At 39.3% G+C, this 26,739-nt stretch overlaps 1 protein-coding gene across 1 annotated transcript; it reads right to left on the bottom strand.

Moving 5' to 3' along the window:
* Nucleotides 1-151: 151 nt before the first annotated feature.
* LOC149836286 (Golgi SNAP receptor complex member 1-2-like) lies at nucleotides 152-4,029 on the bottom strand. Its single transcript, XM_090009111.1, has 6 exons — nucleotides 3,810-4,029; nucleotides 3,425-3,627; nucleotides 884-973; nucleotides 730-795; nucleotides 510-639; nucleotides 152-428 (listed from the first exon to the last, which is right to left on the bottom strand). Exons 1-6 carry the CDS (start codon nucleotides 3,907-3,909, stop codon nucleotides 331-333), a joined length of 687 nt encoding a protein of 228 aa, XP_089865237.1. The 5' UTR covers nucleotides 3,910-4,029; the 3' UTR covers nucleotides 152-330.
* Nucleotides 4,030-26,739: the final 22,710 nt, after the last annotated feature.

Below are 26,739 nucleotides of genomic sequence, written 5' to 3'. Positions count from 1 at the left end.
ATAAACTGCAGGGTGCCAGATTCGGGAAATACAGCACCATATCACGAGGAGAAACACCCCAACGCCCTAGACAATTGTGAAGCATTTCTGCCAATACAGTAAGCAAAATCTTCCAATAAATCCACTTTCAGCCTATTGTATCAAGAGCATACTGTCAAGAGAGCATTGACAAATTTTCTCATTATAATATTCCCATCTAGTACAAGGGTCCCTAACATTTCCCACTCAAAAAGGAATGCGGAAGAAAAAAACAAACTGAAGCTCGCACAAATATAAAGACAACATGCATTAGCTGCTTTAGCATCCTTTCAGATCCTATCATACAGATTCTCACTTTGAAATCCAGTAAATAATGAGGAACAATGTACATGCAGCAATAACAGCAGATAGAATAAGAGTGTCCCTTGAACGCTTTCTTTTGATGGCTCCTGCAATGCGGGACCAAGAGAAGATCACAAAAGAGAACAAATAACACAGCCCATTTCAAATAGCTGGGAGAAAATGATCACCTAATAGCCCACGGATCACAGGAAATCTGTCACCCAGATGCTTAACTTTCCCCTGGATCTCAGCAAATGTGTTTCTCTGTGCTGCCAAAACTCCTTTCATCATCTCCGCTTGGTTGGTCACATCATCAATCTTGTAAAGCAAAAGTCCAACATTGATCTTATTGTAGTGCCTGTTTCCTACTGATTGGTAAAAAATAGTTGAAAAAGTAATGCATCATACCTGAACAATACTTCCATGTATTGCTGCTCGCTCCCTCAACAAGCTTGATGTTTGTGAACCAGATACCTATAGAGATCAGTGTACCACTCAATTTATGTGAACCACTGTCATGCATGCAGGAGAAAACTGCATCAGATGCGGCAACTGAGCAAACCTTATATTCATTTATATCATTTCTCACAGAAGATAGGAGTTCAGCATGCTCCCGCATGGATATTATGTTCCCTCTTGTGCGCTTAAATTCCTAAAACAGCACATACAGGCAAGTAAATAAACTTCAAATATCCATTCATTGGCAAACTAGAATAAAAAAGTTGGTTCACAACTTTAGAAACAACTGTATCGATGCATCTCACATCATCAATTCAATGGATAAAATTGTTTAAGCATATTTCTCCTGTTAATGATGGCAATGGAATTAGAGATGGCTTAGTTATGGCACAAATGGGAGTGGTGGTAAGCGAATATCTTGCATCATAATCATGGGGCCAGAAATGGAGCTTTTGTTGTTACTGTTTATAGGCTGCATAAAAATAAGATTGTCCCCCACATTTCCAACTGCACCTTGTCACTCATGCACATGAAGATGTTCCAAGCAGGAAAGTCTAGTATTGTGCACCCATGCCAATTTGCAATGCTGACACAAACTGTGCACTCATCATGGCATACCGCTACAAGAAGCACGGGAAGGTGGAGACATTAAAGCCTAAATAATAAAGGAAAATTTTCAGAACAAATTAATCAATACCATGAAATATCAGATAAATGGTTTCTTGATGACCAAGCAAATGATCAAGCACAAACAAAAAGAAGTTAAATGTTGGATGCAGTTGGGCATGGGATAATCAGAAAGCCTCCAACACCAGATTCTGCAAATATATCCTTTCTAGGTAAGATTTACAGAATTGTTTATTCATTCTGATGACAATTATTGAAATCCCCCAACTACCTTGACAAATGTTGTGAACTATCATTCTTCCAAACACCACCACCCAAGGGAGTTTAACGAAAATCCTTTCTCAAATAGTCAACTCCTTCCTGCACCCAGCTCCCAAAACAGAGGGCGATCTAACTATCCACCACTATTAAGCCAAAAAGTTTCCACAACCAGCTATACCCTTGCACTGCACTCTATGGAAGTGGAGAAAGATGATTCTTCATGTTGTTTTCAGAACATGAAACCATCAATGCCATTAGAAATGCAAGGAATCAGAACATAAATCATGGGCCACTGAAATCATCCATGATCTTCCCGCTCTAACAGTGTACGGGAATCAAGAAAATGTACATAATGAATGACAAGTAATATATTTACAATGCGAACAGATGAAAGTTGATATTAATTGACCTCTACTGCAACAACAGCCTGGTTTTTCTTTTGTTTTACCATTTCTCATTTTCTAAGTGATGGAGAGCTTGGCCCAAGACATGCAGTTTGGCCATTACCTATAAGATAATTCAAGGAAACCATTAGGGGTCGAACAAGATAGCTGGATGGCTGGGTCACACTATTGTCACCAAGGGGTTTCAAGATTGAATCACATAAGGGTTATCCCCAAGCTTAGCTATCAAAAACTTTAAGAAGCCTGCTAGCTAAAAGAGAGAGCAAGGGCAGAAAGAAAAGGTTTTCCATTTGTAACATGGAACATTCAGTGCATAAGAAACTTATGCTTGAGGTATCCCAAATTGGACATGCCAAACGGTCTAAACATTTACTTATTAACATACCAATAATAGCATAACCACTAACTAAACATGCAGTTGACATATTGAAATAACATAGCACCACGGAAGTAAGTAAGCAGACAGACAGCATAGCATCCATATAACAAGAGGACATCTGAAATTACAAAATTGCATTCAAGAACACCACAGACCAAACATGTGATGATAGATAGATGCATCATCTTTGCAAGGGAGACCACATGCAACCTTCTTTGTGAAGATCCACATAAAGATTACCTTTTTGACAGTTCATTTGATCAAAGGCCAGAATCAACCAAAAAGGCTACCAATAAATGTGCAGACTCTAGTCATAAAAGACAAACCCCCACCATAAAAAATTTCATAATCCTACAGGCTAATAGCAAGTTTCCCCAAGGAGTTCCACATGAACACTGTTTAGCAATCACGTCACCTTCTATATATAGTATATACACACACTCACACACCCACTTACCAGCACCAACGGCATCTAAAATTATTCAATCATGTCTCCCTTATGCATTTGATTCAACAACTTTTTCCTAATAAGGAAAACACTCTGATTTGTGATGCCGGCGAAAGCTTTCCTCTTTATTTCCATCCAATTAGTCTTAACAGTGTTCTTATCTAAGAGATCTGGCAGACACCCGATTCTCACATCTACCATTAACCACCTAGAAAAATTTTCATCTACATTCACACCATTCATACAAATTTCAAATAGTATCTCCCATAATTGGGCATCACCATTAAATTCAAATGATCAGAACAAGAATATTTGGATCATCAACAAACGAAAATCAGGCGTTGTTATCAACCAATTCATCCAACTTGCATAATCTAAGACAAACATAAAACCTCAAGTCCAACCTCTCAAGCATCATCAATAAAAAGAAACCCGAAAAAAGGAAAAGGATCCAAGTAAAAGGGGGAAACCAAAGAAAAAGGGGGAATTCTAAGAAACCAAAGAAAGAAGAAGGTGGAATATTACCTGAGTGAATTCATGAAGAATGTCTCTGTGCCTGGCGAGCTTCTGGCTTACCGATGTCGTCGGGGTCGCAGCCACGGCGCACCGGCTCATAAATTCATTGACGTCGAGAAGCTTCTCCAGCAGAGACTCGATCTCCATCTCCATCGACTTCCACTGCATATCCCGCGCGTGCCCATCGGTCGGAGACTTCGAATCGGAGTAAACTAACAACACCCCACAAGAAGATCGAATTTTTCTCGTGAGATGGGTGGCGAAAATTCCCCACCAAGAATTTGGGGAAAGAATTCAAGAGGGGAATCTATCCGATCCCAATGAGAAATAGGAAAAGAAAACGCCGAATCGATCTAAGAATTGAGAGAAAGAGAGGTTGAATGGGGGAAGATACCTCCGAGTTTGGCGTAGGAGGAGAGGCGAACGTCGAGGTCTCCTTCGATCCGTCGGGCCTCCTTCCTTAGCTCCGACCAATCTGCACCCACGTCCTCCATGGTGGGCGCATGTATGGGGCTCCCTCCGATGGCCGGAATAACCCGCCGAAGATCTCAGATCGCTGTTGATCCTCCGTATTCGCCGAAGGGATGGAGAGAGAGAGGGAGAGTGGATCTGCTGGCTGGGTGTGATGAACCAAGATCCAAAAGAGGGCAATTTGTTTGTTGTATGGATGTAAACGGAACGGACATGGTTAATGCAATATTTGATTAGTCCTATGTCACAATGATTCGTGGAATCGAGGACGCAGGATTTGGATTCGACTCTAAAGTTTCATTTTTTTTTTTGGAAAAATGGGACACGAGGACACATATATTTTTTTATTTTGTAATCAATAAGAAACTATTTTTCGAATATTTTAACATTAAAAATAGTTTTTATTGAAATAAAATTAAAATATTATTTAAAAAACATTAAAATAATGCTGTATGTGTCGGTGTGTCTGACCATGTCACCAGGGACACAGCTAAAATGGTGTGTCGCCTGTGACATACATAGGATGTTGGCTAAACAGATTCAAATTTAGATTTGGATTTGGATGTGACAAGCTCATACCGGATCCATTTTTATACATATAAACGGATTTGAATGTCCGTCAAATTCAGATATTTCTCGGATTCAACAGCCAAAATGAAAACCATGTCTGCATCCGATTATAATTGGATATTGTTTTGGCTTACCAAATGCAACTAAACTGAATCTAATTCTTAAAATAGGCTTGACAAACTGAACAAGAACATTGAATGTGCCGCTTGGCTAGGCTTGTATAGGCTCATTAATTAATAAAATGTATTTTGCATATATCATATATCGTTGAAGTGATTGGCTTACAAGCAGTAAGTTTCAGATTCAAATCTTTATTGCTTACAGTTTTGGAACAATGTATTTATTTTGAAAATGAGTCCCTTTGAGCAGGTTTTATAGTTCACAATATTGAAGAATATTCAGCGTATATCAGTTGTGGAGGGCAGGACCTAGACTAGATGCTTCACATATTGTCCTACTTATTAATGGGGTTATTAACAGAGGCTCAGACTGGATGTGTTTACTGGCAGGGCAATCATGATTCTTCTTCTGTCACCTGTGCTCTTTCGTTTGGTTCCCTCAACATGTACCTCGGGCTGTTGATTGCATGCATGGTAAGGTGGTGGTCAAATCTTCAAGGTGGGATATTGTTTCTTGGCAAACAGGGTCTTAGAAGGTCCAAATCATCTGATGTCAAATCATGGTGTGGCAGACGCAGCCTTGAATTTTGAACATGTTCATTGTCTTGGTGTAGCAGCAGTGAAGAACTTTGTGTTGAGGGTGAAAAGATCAGGTGCAATATGATTGCACAAATATTTGTGCATTAAGCACCAGATCACCCTTTCAGGTGTAGGGCCCAAGACCTGATGGAGGGTGATCGGGTGCTTCATGCACAATTTTTGTGCAATCATTGCACTCGATACGGACTAGTGTTGGGGTGCCTAGCGCTACTGGAACTCTGTCAGGAGAATCAAATCTGAAAGGATAAAGCTACTGAATGGTTTCCCTTGATTAATTGATGTATTGTTCTTCGTTCTAAATTCTTTGTAACTGATAGGGTTCTGCCTAACCCAAGCCTACCAATCCAATATAACATATATTTTTATATAAACGATCTAGTTTCAGCTCAGCTTATTTAACTCGAGCTCGCCATGAGCCCGAGCCTGGTTCAGCTTATCGCAAGAATAGTCAAGCTTGATGACCGTCTGTTCGGTCTCATTGACTCATTTACCAGCTTTATCAGTCAAGTTTGGTTTGTTAATTTGCAACTAGGTCTCTCTCTCTCTCTCTCTCTCTCTCTCTCTCTCTCTCTCTCTCTCTCTCCATATATATATATATATATATATATATATATATATATATATATAATATCGTTAGTAATATATTGAAGCCAATCAAAATTTCCGAACTATCAAAGCCGTTGGATCAAATAAGAGTCAACGAAGGAGTAGATGCATCTAGTGCACCGTATAAAGAGTTAGTTTGAGTTAATGAATCAATTGAAATCAGGGATACAAACCAAACAGGATTTGTATCAGCTAATTATACATAGGAAAGTTTGATACAGATCGGGTGGGAACAGCCAAAAATCATAAAAGTGGCATACTAGATTCAGTCCGTTTGCATCACTAAATTGAAATGCATCAATTAGTCTGGGTAAGAGGTTCTCTCCCTGCATGTAAATAGATTGTTGGCCAAGAAGAGGTGTCAATGAACTCGTAATGATCTACTGATTTATGTGGCAAACCAGGGAACCATCTTGACAGAACAAAAATATCCACTGTCAGCTCACAATCAATTCTCAAATTTTAAAGCTATATGAGCATTTATCTTTGTCCATCCATTTGGTAGAACAATCCGTATCTTCATGTTCAAGAGCAACTATCTCAAAAGTGGTAGAACATAAACAATGCATGGCTCGGAATATGTTCCCTTGAATGGTCCAACATTAACCATGTGAATTAAGGGTAAGGCTCACATCCCCATGTTCAAAGTTTGGATTCTTTTTTGATCTGCCAAACTGGAGATGGAGATGCCAACGCCCATCTATCTATGAGTAGAATACCGATATATCTACCTGATGATTCTTTGGAGTAGCACGTGGAAAACTTTCCTTACAATATTCTCCTAAAATACCTGAGAGGGTTGTGTATGTTCGCCCCCGATGATTCACTGAATCCCACGTCTGTGTTCGGGGCTTTGAATGAGCACCACGTATACAAGCACATGGGGCTCGTATTCCCGTGTATGTTGACATAACTTTGCATCGGACTCTGGTGTTGTTGCAAAGACTTAAGTACCCTTTCTTGCTATTCTTCTCATAAAGTGATGGTTTGAGAAAATGACAAAAATGCCCTTCATTCAAAAAAGAAAAAATAAACAGTTCAAAAAAAGGACAAACATGTCCTCCATCCAGAAAGTCGAGGATGATGTTGACTCTTCAAAGTCTTCTTTTTTTTCTGTTCAAAAAAAGGACAAACATGTCTTCTTCTTCTTTCTTCGTAAAACACTGTAAAACCCTCTCTCTCTTTAGAGAAGAAATCAAGGGAAACAAAGAGTTCTTCCTGGAGAAGGCCATGAACAACAACCCTCTCACTCTCTCTCTCTTCTCTCTCTACTTCTGTGCACATTCAACAGACGATCCTACATTGCTCCATCGTCATCTTCTTCTTCTTCCTTCCTCGTAAAACATTGTAAAACCCTCTCTCTCTCTAGAGAAGAAATCAAGGGAGGTAAAGGGTTCCTCCTGGAGAAGGCCATGAACACCAACCCTCTCACTCTCTCTCCCTTCTCTCTCTACTTATGTGCCTGATTTAGAGTTTTTGCCCTTACAGGAGGGGGGTCCGGGGGTTCATCCCAGCGTGGGTAGCATCATTCAACTAAATGAGTTGTAGATCCTGATTCAGAGTTTTTACCCTTATAGGAGAAGGGTCTGGGGGCTCCTCCCAACGTGGGTAGCATCATTCAACTTGAAGAGTTGTGGAGTCTGATTCAAAGTTTTTACCCATTCATATTTTAAGGCATTAGATCTCATGTTTGAACATCCACGCATGTGCAGTTTGCTTTCATCATGTTCAGTTGCTTTCTATATTATACTTTGAATTCTTGTGCATTTTAGATCTATCGATTTGTATGTAACCAGAGCTCATTTTAATTTTAAATTTTTACTGCAACTTCATGCATATGTCTTCATGCTCTTCACCAAAAATCAGATCATTCTGAGTTTGTTTGACCCACTTTAAAAAATCAAGATTCAAAACCTGTTATTTTGCACCGTCAGGATTTTAGCAGAATCAAGACCAACTTGCGGAAGTGATTTCTCCCTAACCAGAGATGATCTTTCCGATCCGTAAAAAGGGTTGTTTTCTAAATTAAATCTAGTTTGCTCATACCAAATATTAGCGATTTCTATGGTGTTTTCGTACCAGTTTTGGGTCAAAAACCATAACCCTGTCACACTGTGTCATTTTAACGGCTCAGATTTTGATCCATTTTGTTTGAATTTTATTTTCCTAATGGAAGATCATTTTTCAATTCTGTAAAACGGGTTCTCTTCGTTTATGTGTCTAGTTCATCTCTGTAAATTTTCAGAATTTTTCATGGTCAATTACTATTTTTTTTTATTAAATACCAGAACCTTGTATTCAGATTTTATAAATGTTCTGATTTTGGCCCCCATATCATGACTGTTGTAGCACTTCTTCAACAAATCGTTATTTGATTGGCAATATTCTTCAACAAATTATTGTTATGATTTTTTTGAGTCTCTAATGAGTCTCTACTATGATTTGTAGTATTTTTGGGTCTCCAACGAGCCTCATAATGATTTATAGTGTTTTCGATCTTTTAACTATGATTTATAGTGCTTTGGGGTCTCCAACGAGCCCCACAACGATTTGTAGTGTTTTTCGGTCTTTTAACTATGATTTATAGTATTTTCGGGTCTCTAACGAGACCCACAGCGATTTATAGTGTTGTTGGACCTCGCTATAGCGATTTGTAGTGTTTCTCGCTAAACACTACAGCGATTTGTGATACAAATCGCTATCCGAATCATGACCAACTTGTCAGGGTCATATCTCCCTAACCAAAGATTGGATTTCAAATCCGTAAAAAGTGGTGTCTTTGTTATGAAGTCTAGTTTATTCCTGTAAATTTTCAGCGATTTCTATGGTAATTTGATACCCCATTTGGATCTAAAACCAGACCCCTATCAGTCTGCCTGATTTGAGTGACATAGGTTTTTATTTCATTTTGTAAGAGTCATATCTCCCCAACGGAAGATCATTTTTCAAATCCGTAAAAAAGATTTTCTTCCTCTATGTGTCTAGTTTATATCTGAAAAGTTTTATAACTTTTTATGCTCATTTGATATTTCGAACCTGTTAAAAACCGAGACATGTTATAAAATGTTATAAAACTTAAAAAGTTTGAAACTTCCTCTATGTGTCTCGATTTTTAACAGGTTTGAAATATCAAATAAGCATAAAAAGTTATAAAACTTTCCAGATATAAACTAAACACATAGAGGAAGAAAACCCTTTTTATGGATTTGGAAAATAATTTTCCGTTGGGGAGATATGACTCTTACAAAATGAAATAAAAACCTATATCACTCAAATAAGACAGACTGATAGAGGTCTGGTTTTAGATCCAAATGGGGTATCAAATGATGATAGAAATCGCTGAAAATTTACAGGAATAAACTAGACTTCATAACAAAGATACCACTTTTTACGGATTTGAAATCCGATCTCTGGTTAGAGAGATATGGTCCTGACAAGTTGGTCCTCATTCGGATAGCGATTTGTATCACAAATCACTGTAGTGTTTAGCGATTTGTAGTGTTTCTCGCTAAACACAACTGCGATTTGTGATACAAATCGCTATCTGAATCAGGACCAACTTGTCAGGGTCATATCTCCCTAACCAGAGATCGGATTTCAAATCCGTAAAAAGTAGTGTCTTCGTTATAAAGTCTAGTTTATTCTTGTAAATTTTCAGCGATTTCTATGGTCATTTTATACCCCATTTGGATCTAAAACTAGACCCCTATCAGTCTGCCTTATTTGAGTGACATAGGTTTTTATTTCATTTTGTAAGAGTCATATCTCCCCAACGGAAAATCATTTTTCAAATCCGTAAAAAGGGTTTTCTTCCTCTATGTGTCTAGTTTATATCTAGAAAGTTTTATAACTTTTTATGCTCATTTGATATTTCGAACCTGTTAAAAACCGAGACATGTTATAAAATGTTATAAAACTTAAAAAGATTGAAACTTCCTCTATGTGTCTCGATTTTTAACATGTTTGGAATATCAAATGAGCAAAAAAAGTTATAAAACTTTCCAGATATAAACTAGACACATAGAGGAAGAAACTCCTTTTTACGGATTTGAAAAATGATCTTCCGTTGGGGAGATATGACTCTTACAAAATGAAATAAAAACCTATGTCACTCAAATAAAACAGACTGATAGGGGTCTGATTTTAGATCCAAATGAGGTATCAAATGACGATAGAAATCGCTGAAAATTTACAGGAATAAACTAGACTTCATAACAAAGATACCACTTTTTACGGATTTGAAATCCGATCTCTAGTTAGAGAGATATGGCCCTGACAAGTTGGTCTTGATTCGGATAGCGATTTGTATCACAAATCGCTGTAGTGTTTAGCCTATCAGTCTGTTTTATTTGAGTGACATAGGTTTTTATTTCATTTTGTAAGAGTCATATCTCCCCAACGGAAGATCATTTTTCAAATCCGTAAAAAGGAGTTTCTTCCTCTATGTGTCTAGTTTATATCTGGAAAGTTTTATAACTTTTTTTGCTCATTTGATATTTCAAACATGTTAAAAATCGAGACACATAGAGGAAGTTTCAATCTTTTTAAGTTTTATAACATTTTATAACATGTCTCATTTTTTAACAGGTTCGAAATATCAAATGAGCAGAAAAAGTTATAAAACTTTCTAGATATAAACTAGACACATAGAGGAAGAAAACCCTTTTTACGGATTTGAAAAATGATCTTCCGTTGGGGAGATATGACTCTTACAAAATGAAATAAAAACCTATGTCACTCAAATAAGGCAGACTGATAGGGGTCTGGTTTTAGATCCAAATGAGGTATCAAATTAACATAGAAATCACTGAAAATTTACAGGAATAAACTAGACTTCATAACAAAGACACCAGTTTTTACGGATTTGAAATCCGATCTTTGGTTAGGGAGATATGACCCTGACAAGTTGGTCATGATTCGGATAGCGATTTGTATCACAAATCGCTGTAGTGTTTAGCGAGAAACACTACAAATCGCTATAGCGAGGTCCAACAACACTATAAATCGCTGTGGGTCTCGTTAGAGACCCGAAAACATTATAAATCATAGTTAAAAGACCGAAAAACACTATAAATCGTTGTGGGGCTCGTTGGAGACCCCAAAGCACTATAAATCATAGTTAAAAGATCGAAAACACTATAAATCATTATGAGGCTCGTTGGAGACCCAAAAATACTACAAATCATAGTAGAGACTCATTAGAGACTCAAAAAAATCATAACAATAATTTGTTGAAGAATATTGCCAATCAAATAACGATTTGTTGAAGAAGTGCTACAACAGTCATGATATGGGGGCCAAAATCAGAACATTTATAAAATCTGAATACAAGGTTCTGGTATTTAATAAAAAAAAATAGTAATTGACCATGAAAAATTCTGAAAATTTACAGAGATGAACTAGACACATAAACGAAGAGAACCCGTTTTACAGAATTGAAAAATGATCTTCCAATAGGAAAATAAAATTCAAACAAAATGGATCAAAATTTGAGCCGTTAAAATGACTTAGGGTGATAGGGTTATGTTTTTTACCCGAAACTGGTACGAAAACACCATAGAAATCGCTGAAATTTGGTATGAACAAACTAGGTTCAATTTAGAAAACAACCCTTTTTACGGATCGGAAAAATCATCTCTGGTTAGGGAGAAATCACTTCCGCAAGTTGGTCCTGATTTTGCTAAAATCCTGACGGTGCAAAATAACAGGTTTTGAATCTCGATTTTTAAAGTGGGTCAAACAAACTCAGAATAATCTGATTTTTGGTGGAGAGCATGAAGACATATGCATGAAGTTGCAGTAAAAAATTCAAGTTAAAATGAGCTCTGGTTACATACAAATCGATAGATCTAAAATGCACAAGAATTCAAAGTATAATCTAGAAAGCAACTGAATATGATGAAAGCAAACTGCACATGCGTGGATGTTCAAAAATGAGATCGAATGCCTTAAAATATGAATGGATAAAAACTTTGAATCAGACTCTACAACTTTTCAAGTTGAATGATGCTACCCACGCTGGGAGGAGCCCCCAAACCCCCCTCTTGTAAGGGCAAAAAATCTAAATCAGGTTTCACAACTCATCAAGTTGAACGATGCTACAGTTAGTGTGCAGGTCAGTCGGTGTTTGATGGAGAAATGTTGGATCGTTTGTTGGATGTGCACAGAAGTAGAGAGAGAAGGGAGAGAGAGTGAGATGAGGTTTTACCCCTCTCTTGTAAGGGTAAAAACTCTGAATCAGGAACTACAACTCATTTAGTTGAATGATGATACACACGCTGGGAGGAGCCCCCAAACCCTCCTCCTGTAAGGGTAAAAACTCTGAATCAGGCTTCACAAGAGTCAATGTATAGGTCAGTCGGTGCTTGATGGAGCAATGTATGATCTTCTAATGGATGTGCACAGAAGCAGAAATAGAAGGGAGAGAGAGAGAGAGAGTGAGAGGGTTGATGTTCATGGCCTCCTCCAGGGGAGATTTCTTTCTCGGATAATCCTGCAGTGCAGAGACTGGGTCTTAAATAATCATCTTCGGGGCACTTAAGTCTTTACAACCACTCCTTTTCAAGAACCGCCATTTTTTTTTGCACCAATGGAGGAGAGGGTACTTAAGTCTTTGCAATCTTATCAAACTCCAATGCTAATTAATGCTGACAAACATGGGGATACGAGATGCACATGCTTACATACGTGGTGCTCTTTGGGACCCCCGATCATGAGATGTAGCTAACTGCCCTGTTCGGGGGGGAACATATAACCTGCTTCGAAAATACCTCTCTTTTGAAAAGATGGTATTGACCCACACATAACCCACACACAATAGGGAAAACACAAACACGCTCACACACGGCAATAAGACAATGTTTTTACGTGGTTAGGCTTTGGTGGCCTACGTTCATGGTAATGAGCTCCTCTCTCTTTTCTCTCACTTTACAAATGAGAGAGAGTGTGAGAGCTTTTATTAATAAGTCACAAACTTTACAAAATGTTCATATATAACACAAAAGGTATCTCTCTACATAATATAATAATATAGAAGTTGCAACAATTCAACACCTTGCTAATAGAGAGAGCTTGCTTCATAAGTCACGCCCCATGGGTTGGTTCTACTGGAATCCTTTACAAGCTCTTCTTTCCATTGAAATGCGCTGAGAGATTAATTAATTTCCTTCATATTTTCGTCACCAAGAAGACTTGCCTTTGAAGCTCACTTGGCATTTGAGAGGTGTAGGTGTGTTGTACCTCTCTATATTGATCTTCACATGTTGTTTTTCTCTGGATCCTTGCAGAGGAAGTTGAGATTATCGACTCAGCTTCCTTAACACGCCCACTCAAGCCAATCTCCATGTCAATTAGATTGAGCTTGTTTATAAGTAAACAAAATCTACTAACTGATCTTAATAAGAATATCTACTAACTAATCTTCAGATAAAACAAATCTTACACAAATTTCTTGCTTTGCCACTTTCTCTCTTACAAAATGATAATTTATTTAAGTGTTTTATCCTGGCATGAAAAACAGGGTTAGCAGCAAGATATATGGTTCCTAAACCCCCAATTTCGACAAAAGCACTTTTAACCACATTAACATTGAAGTTTCTCCTGCAAGAGCTTTGTACTCAGTCTCAGGGATCTTGTCATTGTGTGTTGTTTGTTAAAACTCCATGAAACAATATTTGGTCCCATAAAGGTTAAATATCCATTGTTTGACCTTATGTGATCTGAGCAACCTGCTCGGTCAGCATCAGAGTAAGCAAACAATCTCAAGGAATTGAACCTCACTATTTTGATTCTATAATTAATTGTATCCTTTAAATAATGAAGAATAAGCTTCACATGATTTCAATGTTCATTTGTTGGTTCATGCATTAACTGACATGCTTTATTATCTCAAAAAGTCACATCAGACCTCATAAGTGCTTCCCACAACACTTCTATAAAAACTAACATCATCAAGCGGAGATCCACTTTGTTTAGACAAAACTACATTGGGTGTGGCTTGGGTTTTGACTCAACCATTTGAGTCTTGATCAAAAGATCACGAATATACTTCCTTTGCGACAAAATAATTCCACTTTGAGTAGATTTCACCTCAACACCTAAGAAAAAGTGCAACTCCCTTAGATATTTGATGGAAAATTCACAATCAAAATCATGAATAATGTTGTGTCATATACACCTCTTCTTTTAGAAAATCATGTAAAAATGCATTGTTAACATTTAGTTTATTTACCTTTCACTCTTGACTCACGACAATGGTAAGAACAACTCTAATGGTAGTTGGTTTAACTACCAGACTAAAGGTCTCAAAATAGTCAACTACTTTTTGTTGACTATATCCCTCTATAACAAGTATACCCTTGTACCTGGTTATAGAACCATCAAAATGTCTTTTAATCTGATATATTCACTTACACCATACCAGATTATGTTCTAGTTTCAGAGGAACTAAAGTCCAAGTTTTGTTTTGATGTAAGGCATCTGCCTCTTGCATGGCTTGGATCCATCTAGGGACTAGCTACACTTTGGTAAAATTAATAGGTTCTTTTTCTTCCTAGACAAGTTCAGCAACAAAAGCCCCGAGTAAAGGATATTTGCATGCTAAATATGTTTTAGGCTTTCGGGTTCCATCTTGGGGCCATGTTATCATAGGATGAGTTTTCAAAGGAAAATTGGATGACATATCAACAACCTAATTTATTCCCTCTGCTTGACTAGGCTCGGTTTCATGGACATGTTGTAACAAACTTGAGTTTTGGATAAATCTAGGTTGAACTAGTCTTGAATGGATTCAGGTTGAACGACAACAGTAGGCTCATGGTCGGTTATATCTCTTGGTTGGACACCATAAGGAACATTGGTATAGTTATTGCCTGGTAAGGGTAACACAGGTACAGAGGAAATATGATCACGATTTACCATGCCTTGATTTTTAAGTCATGCATTCACTTCCTTTTCTGTAACATGCTCTTTGCATCCAGCATATAAAAAATATTTTTTCATCAAAAATTATATCTGGATATGTAAATATTTTTTGAAATAGGTTCACAACACATGAATCCTTTGTGACATGTCCCATAACCAATGAATACACATTGTTTGGACCTCAAATCAAGCTTAGACGTGTTGTAAGGCACAAGATGAGGGTAACATGTACACTAAAAAAGTTGAAATATTTGAGCTTTCTTAAAGACCTTTTCAAATGGAGACTTATTTTCAAGATTCAGAGTAAGCAACCGATTTGTAATGTGAATGACCATGCAAAATGCATCTACCCAAAAACTGGATTTCATAGAGGCATAAATCAACAAGCTTAATCCCATTTCAATTACATGTTGAACCTTTCTCTCCATAATTCTATGTTGTTGGGGAGTGTGTGGACAAGAAAGTCATCGCTTAATACCATGCTTATCTAAGAAATCTGAAAAACTCTTGCTCATAAACTCACCACCAACTTTACTATGAAAAACCTTTATGTCATAACCAAGTTGCTTTTAAACTATGGTTAAATTTTTTTTAAACATTTTTGAACATCTAATTTCTTAATTAATGGAAAGAGCCATAAGAATCGAAAAAAAATCATCAACAATAAGAAGATAGTACTTAAAAACTTTTAAAAACATGCAAGGGGTTGGACCCCACATATCGACATGCACCAGTTCAAGAGGATGAATAGCAGAAAATTCAGAAATTTCAAAAGGCAAATTATGCATTTTACTAACTAGGCAAGTATAACAAAAATAAAATACTTGTCTCTTGTCAAAATCCAAAAGTTTATTTTTCTCAAAAATCTCAAGTGTCTTATACCCAGGATAGCGAAGTTGGCAAAGCCACCTCTGTAACACTCATGTTTTTTCAAAAAAAAAAAAAAATGGATCCGGGTCCACACAGAACCCCCCCCCCTTCGCCCCCCGTGTTTCTATTTAAACCCCCCGGGGGGGGGGGGGGGCTTTCTTTTGATAAATTGAAACCCCCTCCTCCGATGCCTCTCCTGCGCAACCCCTAACCCCAACCCCCCAACACCCTTTCTCTCTCTTGTCTCTCAACCCCCTCCCGACTTCTGTCTCCTTCCCTCCTCGAAAAACCCTTGAACCTTCGTCGGAGGTCCTGCTCGCTTGAAAACCCAGACGCTCGTCAAAGCCCTTCCTCAAGCCAACACCCTCCTGCAATCTCTCGACTCTTCTGCACCTCCGAGTCCCTCAAATCTCCTTTGCAAACCCTGCCCCCCTTCCACCTCCCTCCTCGTCTTCTTCCCCCTCACGTCGAGCTCCCTTTCGTCGGAGTTGTTGCCGCCTTCCTGAGGTACGCAACTCTCTCTCTCTCTCTCTCTCTCTCTCTCTCTCTCTCTCTCTCTCTCTCTCTCTCTAGTTTAGCCGGCAGGAGGGCACCACCCTTCCTGCCCTCTCTTTCTGTTTATGGTAAAATAGCGATAGGGGAGGGACGCCGCCCCTCCTGTCGTCTCCTCCCTCCTCTTCTTTGATTAGTAGGTAGGGGCAACGCCCCTGCCTTCTCCTCTTCTCGGTCAGCAAGCAGGAGTAACACCCTCTGCCTCCTCCTCTTCTTTGATTAGCAGGCAGAGGTGATGCCCCCTGTCTCATATCCTCTTCTTTGATTGGCAGGCAGGGGCAACACCCCCTGCCTCCTCCTCATCTTTGATTAGCAGACAAGGGTGATGCCCCTCCTGCCTCTTCCTCCTCCCTGCCTTTCATTGGACAAACATAGCTGAGTTGACCCCGGCTAGCACTGAGCCCAGCTCAGTTCACTCTCAGCATGAGCCCGACTCAGGCCAGTCTGCTCGAACCAGATCCAGGTTTGATCCCTGTATGCAAGCATTTCTTTTTTCCAATAACATAAAAAGATTCCATCATTTACTTTGCAACTCAATAAAATACCATTTTGTGCACTCCATTGATGCAACAGAGGCAACACATGCACCAAAACACGGGCCCTTAAAAACCTACGTTCAGAATCGTCAGTGAGTCTGACCATCTCCCAGGTAGAAAAAAGTTGCATACAAGGACAATGGCAGGATACTTCTAACATATATGTATACGTATATATATATATATATATATATATATATATATATATATATATATATATATATATATATATATATATATGTTTTTAACTCAAGGACACAGTTTTGTGTATCCTTGTCCATTTAAAATTTATGTCATTTACTTTGTCGCTGCACTATTACGTGCACAGGCTACTGCTTACGCAATTTACTTAGTCGATGTATGGTTTCATACATTGTGCACTGCTTACCCAATTTATTTAGCTGATGTATGGTTTCATACATCGTGCATTGCTTACGCAGTTTATTTAGTTCGATGTGTGGTTTCGCACATCGAGTCTGGCTTTATGTCATTTACCTTGTCGTTGCGCTGTTATCTGCACAAGCTACTGCTTACGTAATTTATTTTGCTGATATATGGTTTTGTGCATCATGCACTGCTTACATAATTTATTTGGCCGATATACGGTTTTATACATCGTGCATTGCTTACGCAATTTATTTAGCTGATGTACGGTTACGTACATTATGCATCACTTACATAATTATTTAGTTTGATATATGGTTTTGCACATCGAATCTAGCTTTATATCATTTACATTACCGTCGTTGCACTGTAATGTGCACAAACTTATATTTTGATATATATAGCTTTGTAAGGTACGCAATTTTGCGTACTTTTGCCTACCTTACATTACGCTTGTTTTTAAAGATACAGATTTGTGTGTGCTCACCAAGTCATTAAAAAAAAGGAAAATTTTATGCGCAATTCTAATGTTTATAATATTCATTGTTTCGCAAAGCAAACACAAATATCTGGCGGTTGCTTATTCACAACCAAGTCTTACCCTCAACTCTGCATAGCCCTAAGAGATACATACAGTCATTTGTTTGATATATAAAATAACTCAGATATCCCCAGCCTAGAGCACATGCTGTTGAATTTTTTTAAATAATATTGGGGTTTCTTCTTGAGAAACTGATGCCCCTCTTATCGTAACGGCACTATCAAACATGCACAACATGTTAGTACTACGATGATTGGATGAGAGGTTTATGGTAACTCCGTCGCATGCAAATACACATTGATGAAAAGAAAATCACATAATTTGTGATCATTGCCTTCATAGGTAAGATGCTTGATTTGGTTTGAAAGACCAAAGCATGTAGAATGAGTCGTCAGTTAAAATAGAACCTGACACACCCATTCGTCTCTTGGTTTCGTCAAGAGAGATGATGTGATGATACAAAAACTCTGATGGACGTGTTGTTAACAACTATACTCCTCGAGTAGCAATTGACTCGGTATCCCGTGTCATCGGAGTTAGGGGATGAGACTATAAAAAAATATTCTAGGTAGTAGATCCAATGGACTTGTGCAAAAGTTGGATACATCCCTTGCCATGAATACCTCTAAGAAATTCTCTCTCGGTCACTGGCCATCCCCTTTGGAATGAATTGAGGTAGTTCTTCGGAGTATCAAAATAAATAGCATAACAAACCCCTAGGCAGTCTTAGTTGTTTCTACATTTCTCCTATGCGTACCCTCATGACAGTTAATATCAAAACAAAGTTATCCTATTCATTTTAGTTATTTTAACTTGCACATCGCTAAAGGGACAACATATATGTTAGTTTCGTTCTTAATTATTATATCTATGCACCTACCAAATTTTTATCAATCTAACCCGTTTCATGGGTACATGTGATGATTAGGTTACAACGACAAGTGATGGCACGATGACGTGATGATATCAAGATAAGACTATTTCTCAGACATTTCGCTTCTGAGGATATTTTTGTAATTTGATATAAATTTTTCTTTGAAATTCTACTTTTCATATAAACTCTAAAACCTCAGTTTGAATCTATTTGGTTTCAATGAATGTACGGAGTTACAAATCTGTTGTGTAAAGGAAGGTTTGCCTGTAATGCGCCCAAGGTCCGTTGACTTGTCATTTCAAACATCATTTTTTGTTGAACTGCTATTTTAAACTCTGAAAATGAGTTATTACAAAGCTTTCAGAATTTTCATAAAAAGTTACAAGTCCAGGATTTTGGGGGTGTTACCTCTCAATAGACTCTTTCCTCCCTTTAGTCAATAAGTTTACTTCATTTTGTGGTCCCTTCAAAATTCCAAGAGTTGTTGTCCATGGGTACAATCTGCTTTTACTCAACCCACTTTGCAGGATTGTTCCTTTCTACAAGTTCCTTAACAATAAAACCATAAAGATGGAATTCAAACATGCATATATTATCCTTGTGAACTTAGCTATAGATAGAAGATTCTTTCTAATATTAGGGCCATGCAAAACATCTCTCAAAATAAATGATTTTTATTTGAGTTAAAAACAATGTTACTAGATCCAACAATCTGCAGAGTGGTGTCGTTTCCAACTGTAATAGTCTCGCTTCCTTGATTTTCTTTCTTATCACTCATCCTTATCATCAACAATCATGTGGTTTGTCGCTTTTGTGTCTATGTACCAAGCAACATTTTAAGAAGAGATCAACATCATTACAACAAAGACCTTGGAAACGTCATAGCACTCATGAACAGTATGATTCTTTCATCCACAAAACTGACAAACAACTTGTCCATCTTGAGCAAAATCATTAGATTGCTACTTATTTCTTTGGCCTTGAAAATTATTTTGAGATTTTTTGCCAAAGCATCCTTTACCAAAACTACTAAAGTTGTTTCCACAACCCACACCCTCTTTGAGAGAAAAAGGCAATGGATGTGGATTCAACTTGTTGAGGTTAATTGAGGGCAAGCATCTCAAGCCTTTTCTCTTGAGTTATGAGCATATCATAGAGATTAGCAAACTCACAAAGTTTTTCAAGAGTAGAGGCCATAGTAATAAAGTTTTCATATTCATGATTTAACTCATTCAAACTGAATACGACCAAATCTTAATCTAAAACCTCTTCACTTATTGCACAACAATAAATTTAACATGATTAAGATACTCAATTAGACTTATATTCCGTTTTGACATTTTGTGTGTCTTGTTTCAATTGGAGGATTTTGAGATTTGACTGAAATGCATAAAATCTCTATAAGGCCAACCAAGCAACTCTAGCTATAGTATGCCTTATAATCTAACCAAGAACATGGTCAGAAAAAGTTGATTTGATCCAACTTAGAGCTAGCTGATCAACTATTTTCTACATGAGCTATTTGGGATGGCGGTATCTCCCTGACTTGGAGGCAAAAAAAACCCATCAACATATTTTATGAGGTCTTGGCTATACCTTGCAGATTCTATTTGTGATCACCATAGTAAATAATTATTCTTGTCTAATTTGATAGAGATAACACACAATGAAGTGAGAGCTAGAGACACAATTCTAGAAGAGCTTGAAATTGAAGACAACATAGGACAACACATCTCACAATATCAAGTTAGATTGTCATCACAGATTCTATTTGTGATCACCATAGTAAATAATTGTTCTTGTATAATTTAATAGAGATAAGACTGGATGAAGTGGGATCTAGAGACACAATGCTAGAGGAGCTTGAAGTTGAAGACATCATAGGAGAACAAGTGGTAGCAGACATCTCACTATATCATGTTAGATTGTGTTGACTCCAATACCATGAAAATATGGTATAGACCCACACATAACAGACACACATGATAGGAAAAAACCCAACCATACTTGCACACGACAATAAGACAATGTTTTGACGTAGTTCAACCCTACATCAACAGTAATGATCTTCTCTCTCTTTTCTCTTACAAATGAGAGTGTCACGGGCCTATTTCTTTAATAGGCCAGTGCGGCGCGACGGTCCTTCCTTGCCACCGCAAGCCTTTCAGTCGCTCGCTTGTCGTTGCAGAAGCTTTGATAGTTGAGAGTGCAAGAAAGGGAGAGAAATTACAATAACTCGAAAGCAATTACAATGAGGGTGAACAAAAGAAAGCTCAACATATTTGCATTCATTCATAATTTTGCCCGCAGGCACATTACAGTTCAAATCTATGGGCTAACCCTTCAGGGTATTGATAAACCTGAACCAAAGCACAATCGAAAAAAGTTACAAGTGACTTGACACTTTACATCAAGACTCAACCAAAGCAAAACAGACTCTAAACACAACTATACAAAGTAGGTCACAGAAGAACAGACTCCCCCCTTCAAATCATGTGCCGCCCTCAGGGCCATCTACTTCATGGTAGGCCCTAACTTTGGCTGGATAACGACTCTTCATCTGGAATGTTGGCTCCCATATCGGCTCCGTTGTCTCCTTCTATTGCACCAAATATTTCTTCGCTTTGCCCAAGTAATTAACAGTGTGATGAAGGATCTTACTGAGACACTCCTCAACTCGTTGTGCTGTCAGGACCCTCTACAAGATAAGAGCGCATTGTGGCATGCCACATTCCAGATCTCTCTCGTCTGTATAGAACGGTTTCAGGTTGCACACGTGAAACACCGGGTGCACCTTGAAGTCTAGGAGTGGACAAGCATCGTCGGTATGCATCGAGTATAGGAACGTGCTTTGGAAATGGGGCATGCGCAGTGCAGAGCTTTACTGAATAAAAAATGCATCGAGTGTAGGAATATGTGGTATGTGTTGGCTTGATCGGTGAGGTACGGTGGTAGCATGGCACATGATAGGCAATAGTATCATCGTTAGTGCATCGTTATGTGGCAGCACAGACGTGGAACATTGTTTGATTAAGCAGTGACAACGGATCAGAGGATGTTGCCTTTGGAGATTTGGTTAAGGACCTCTCGGCTTGTAGAAAGTCTCATGCATAGCGGTTAGATGCACGAGGGTGTGTGTGGGTTAGGGCTAATTCCCCTAGAGATCACATTAGGTGATTCCAACCGAGTATGGTGACTCGGATCTAGGCGAGAGAATGCCTAGGCACCGACAAATGAGTTTGGGCGGTGCTCTTTGCTATGGTGTTCAATCATCAATTGATCTTCAGACTGGGGGCTGCAAGGTCTTGTTCCTTCAGTGGTGAGGTTTTATTGTGGCGTGCACATGGATTCGCAATATGCTCTATGGCATACAAAGCTAAGGCAAGTTTGTGCCCTTTTCAAAAGTGATAGTTAGTATGGAACGACTATACACTAAGTGGCATGGACTACATAGAATATGCATCTAGAAATACGCTTGATCAGCTTCTGCTAGGCAGTTGTGCATGAGGTGGTGCGCAGGGCCAATAAAAATGATTTAACACATGGAAAAGTGTTGGTATGCAACCTTTAATCATTAGGCTGGCCAGATTGGGTAGTTTAGCGAGTCGCGGGTTTGCAAAGCATTCTATTTCTGTGACAAATTAGTTGTGAGTGAGTGATCAAAAGGCTTGTGGCAGTAAAGAAGGATTGTCGCACCGCATTGACCTATAGAAGAAATAGGCCCATGAGAAATTGTTATTAGAGTAGAAAGATTCACGAAGACCTTGTTGTTCATTGTGTGTGACGCTAAAGAGGACAAAGATGGTTTATCTTGGTTACGCAAATTTACGTAGCTGAGGTATTGTTGATTGAGCACATAATCAAGATGTTGGCAGGATGGTACGAGACATCTTGACTATGGTAATCAAAAGTGCAATGTTGTTATTTAGTTAGTTAAGGGAACATAGATAAGCCAAAGATTCCTACCAGTTGTGTTAGGCTCACAGATGGAGCGTGACGTTTGTATTGTGTATGTAGAGAATGCACCCTGGATTTGCACCTTTAGGTATGAGAGACTCAACTAAACTTCTATATTTTCTCTCAAGATTATGGGTTAGCAGAGTGCCCATCTTGAGCAAAATGCTCATTGTTTTGGTCCATCGAGAATTGGTAGTTCCTCTGTGGATTGTGTATTCGGAAAAAGTTATTGTTTGTGGCCCATCGATTTGGTTCCTATGGAAATGTTTTACTGACTCAAAGAGAGAGTTATATCATGCTGACTCTGGATGAGAGTTGCAGTGTTGGGCCAAGGTGCCCTTGTGAGGACGAGTGCCCAGGAAGACACTTTAAAGGATTGCTTTGGGGTGATACGCAAGAAGGCATATCCCCTCACTTGAGGACTAGTTTGGACCATTGAAAAACCACAAGTTGGTACCTAAGGGAGTTGATATTTCTGCGGTATGCATTGGTGGTCGTCTTTCTCTACGAGAACCACAAAGACCTTGAAATTGCCCTTGCTGGGGTTGGAAGGCACCCCAATCACGAGCATAAAACTGGCAAGTTTGTCATGCGAGCGAGGATAACCAGCTTGTGGATGGGACTACATTAGAGTTCCACGAGCAAAGAATGTTCGAAGTTGATAGAGTGGAAGATCGCTATCTAAGTGATCAAAGACATGTTAAAGAATGTGACTTGGCGTGTTAAAGGTTGCAGTGATGGTGAATGGATACCAAAATAAGTTGAGTAGGATGAAGAAAAGAAGTAGACAAAAGATAAGTACAAAGGAAAACTAGTATATCAGTTGAGACTATGTTCTTGCCTGCACCGGCATTGTCGAGGATGACAATGGTTTGGGTGGGGGAGAATGTCCCGAACTGAGCTTTCGAATGGGGCATGTGCAGTGCAGAGCTCTACTGAGTAGAAAATGCATCAAGTGTAGGAACACGTGGTATGTGTTAGCTTGATCGCTGACCTGCGGCGATAGAATGACACACAATAGGCAATGGTGTCATCATTAGTGTATCGTTATATGGCAACACAGATGTGAAGCGTTGTTTGGTTAAGTAGTGCCAGCGGATCAGAGGATGTTGCCTTTGGAGATTTGGTTAAGGACCTCTCAACTTGAAGGAAGTCCCACGCGTAGCGGTTGGATACATGGGGGTGCATGTGGGTTAGGGCTAATTTCTCTAGGGGTTATATTAGGTGTTTCCAACCAAGTATGGTGATTCGGGGCTAGGCGACATAATGCCTAGGCATCATCAAATGAGTTTGGGTGGTGTTCTTCGCTATAGTGTTTAATCATCAACTTGTCTTCAAATTGGAGACTGCAAGGTCGTGTTTCTTCAGTGACGATGTTTTGTTGTGACATGTGCATGGAATCACAATACGCTCCATGGTACGCAAGGCTAAGGCAAGTTTGTGCCCTTTTCGAAAGTGATAGCTGGTATGTAACAGTTATACACTAAGTAGCATGGACTACATAGAATATGCATCTGAAAATGCGCTTGATCAGCTTCCGCTAGGCAGCTGCACACGAGGTGGTGCGCAGGGTCAATGAAAAATTTTGCACATGGAAAAGTGTTGATACACAACCTTTGGCAGTTAGGCTGGCCAGATTGGGCAGTTTGGCACGTCACAAGTTTGCGAAACATTTTATACTCATGACAAATTAGTTGCGAGTGAGCGACCAGAAGGCTTGCAGTGGTAAGGAAGGATCGTCACACCACAATGGCCTGTGAAAGAAATAAGCTTGTAACACACACACACACACACAGAGAGAGAGAGAGAGAGAGCTTTTATTAATAAGTCTCCAACTTTACAAAAAGTTCATATACAACACAAAAAGTATATCTCTATGTAATATATAAGTTACAATAATTCAATACCACACTAATAGAGAGACCTTGCTCCATAAGTCACGCCCCATGGGTTGGCTCTATCGTTATCCTTTACAAGCTCTTCTTTCCATTGAGATGAACTGGGAGATTTTTTTCTGTTCTTCGTATTTCTTCATCATGAAACTCACTTGGCATTTGAGTGTAGGTGTACTAGACCTTTCTATATTGACCTTCACATGTCGTTTCTTTCTGGATCCTTGTAGAGGACAGTCTCTCTCTCTCTCTCACACACACACAGGTCGATCTTGTTGGTGTGTCGGAGGGTCAAGTGCTTCAATTGCAGGAGCGTATCGTTGCCCTCTCTGCCCTCGTTGCAGAATGGAGAGCGCGAGATGAGCTTAGATGGAAATTGAGGGCCAGAGTTACATGGTTGGCAAATGGCGATGATAATACACGATTTTTTCATATGAACGTATCAAATAAGTACAAAAAGAACTGGTTCCTCTCGATCGAGATCGATGGATGCTAGTTTGATCAGCATAATTGTCTGCCAGCTATTACTTCTTATTTCTCCAGGCTGTATTCGACTGACGTAGGCGTTGGGGGGGTCATCAGCGATATGGGTTATAAGCGGTTGGCGGCAAACCAAGTTGTTCCTCTGTAGGCTAGATTCACCGAAACTGAGATTTCAGATGCTATTAGCAGCCTCTCAGGATGGAAGGCCCCATGCCTTGATGGTTTTCACGTAGACTTCTTCAAAGTTTTTTGGTCAATTGTTAAAGCTGACCTACTCCAGTTGTTCGATGAATTTTATCGTAATGCCAGGCTGCCTAAACCATACCATGTGGCAGTCATTTCTTTGATTCCCAAAAGGCAAGGGGTGTCAGACATATCCAACTTCAGGCCGATTTCGGTGATGGGCGCTCTGTATCGCATTATATCTAAGGTGTTGGCTAACCGGTTGCGCGTTGTCATTGATCAACTTGTCTCTCCGAATCAGGGGGCTTTTATTCCAGGTCGAAGTGTGCAAGGGTCATTTATTTGTGCAACTGAGCTTCTTCACTCTTTACAGTCGACTGGAGCACCGTACTTCTTGTTAAAATTGGATTTTCACAAGGCTTATGATAGTCTGGCATGAGATTTTTTTTTGAATCTCTAACAAATATGGGGTTCGGCAACCGGTTTATTGCATGGGTTAAGGAGCTGGTCACAAAATCAGTGTCGTCGGTGTGCATCAACGGAATGAGAGGGGAAAATTTCAAGTTGGCTAGAGGCATGCGACAGGGTTGTCCCCTAGCCCTCATCCTCTTTAATATCGCGGCAGAGGGTTTACCTATTCTCATGAAAAGGGCAGAACAAACAGGGTTCTTGAATTCGTTAGGCATTCCTGGTTTTGTTGGTCACACAATTCAATATGCAGATGATACTTTAATATTTGGTCATGCGAATGTTAATCAAATGTCTAGGTTGTGTTTCATTATTAAAATATTTGCTGCAATGTCTGGCCTTCGCCTGAACGAGAGTAAGTGCGCTCTGGTCTTACTCAATGCTGACCCTCTCCTTCAATCGACTGCTGCAAGGATCTTCAACTGCCCGATATCCGACCTTCATGTTAATTTCTTGGGTCTATCATTGCACTCACTGCAGCCGTTGAGAACTTTGTCTTGGACGTCTATTATAGAGCGGGTGCAAGGGAGATTGCAATCTTGGAAGGTCCGATATTTATCTTTTGCAGGACGATTGACGCTCATTCGCCATGTTTTGGCCAGATTACCAGATTTTCGTATGAGCATGTCCATTATACCGACGATAGTAGAACGAACGATTAACCATTTGCTTTCGCACTTTCTTTGGTCTGGAAATGCGTCTCACAAAAAGTACCCGCTTGTTTCTTGACAGCAGATCGTTCTCCTGAAGCAGCGAGGCGGCTTGGAGATTCTGGCTCTGAGAAAGAGGAGCATCGTTTTAGTCTTGAAGTGGGCTTGGGTCGCTTCCACATCTCCATCTTCTTGGGCTACGTTTGTTAGGGAAAAATATGGTAGTTTACTCAACTCCCTTCTTTCGACGCCCAGTTCAGTGTGCCATTCGTCCCTCTGGTTGGAGTGGCGGAAAACACTTCGCTCCTTCAGTGACAGGGATCTTAGGCCTGGCCATGGTCGCTCGTGGCTTCACTGGGCCATGGCGAGCGGAGATAGGTTCTCCATTAAGCAAGTTTATTATTCCTTGTTGCCATCCGAGATGGATTGGTTTTCCAATGATTGTATATGGGGTAAGGGGCCCGCTCCAAGAGCAAAGGCGTTGGTGTGGTTAGTGGCTCTGGATCGTGTTCAAACCCAGATTAATGTCAGGAAACGGGGGCTTCAGTTTCCAAACATGTGTGTTCTTTGCGAGAAGGCGGTAGAGGACACGACTCACCTATTTTGGTTTTGCCTGGTAGTTTTAGACCTATTCTTTCAAACTTGG

Source organism: Nuphar pumila, chromosome 6 (genome assembly GCF_984573655.1).
Source record: "Nuphar pumila chromosome 6, dmNupPumi1.hap1.1, whole genome shotgun sequence".
NCBI lineage: Eukaryota > Viridiplantae > Streptophyta > Magnoliopsida > Nymphaeales > Nymphaeaceae > Nuphar > Nuphar pumila.
Note: the sequence above shows the minus strand (reverse complement) of the source record. Positions and strands in the feature narration are given on the sequence as shown.

Excerpts from the sequence above, each read along its gene's own strand:
- LOC149836286 (XM_090009111.1), bottom strand. The coding sequence starts at position 3,909 with ATGGAGGACGTGGGTGCAGATTGGTCGGAGCTAAGGAAGGAGGCCCGA. Across the intron at positions 974-3,424 it reads TTCTTCATGAATTCACTCAG|GAATTTAAGCGCACAAGAGG; the intron begins GTAATATTCCAC and ends GTGCTGTTTTAG. Across the intron at positions 429-509 it reads TGTGATCCGTGGGCTATTAG|GAGCCATCAAAAGAAAGCGT; the intron begins GTGATCATTTTC and ends CCCGCATTGCAG.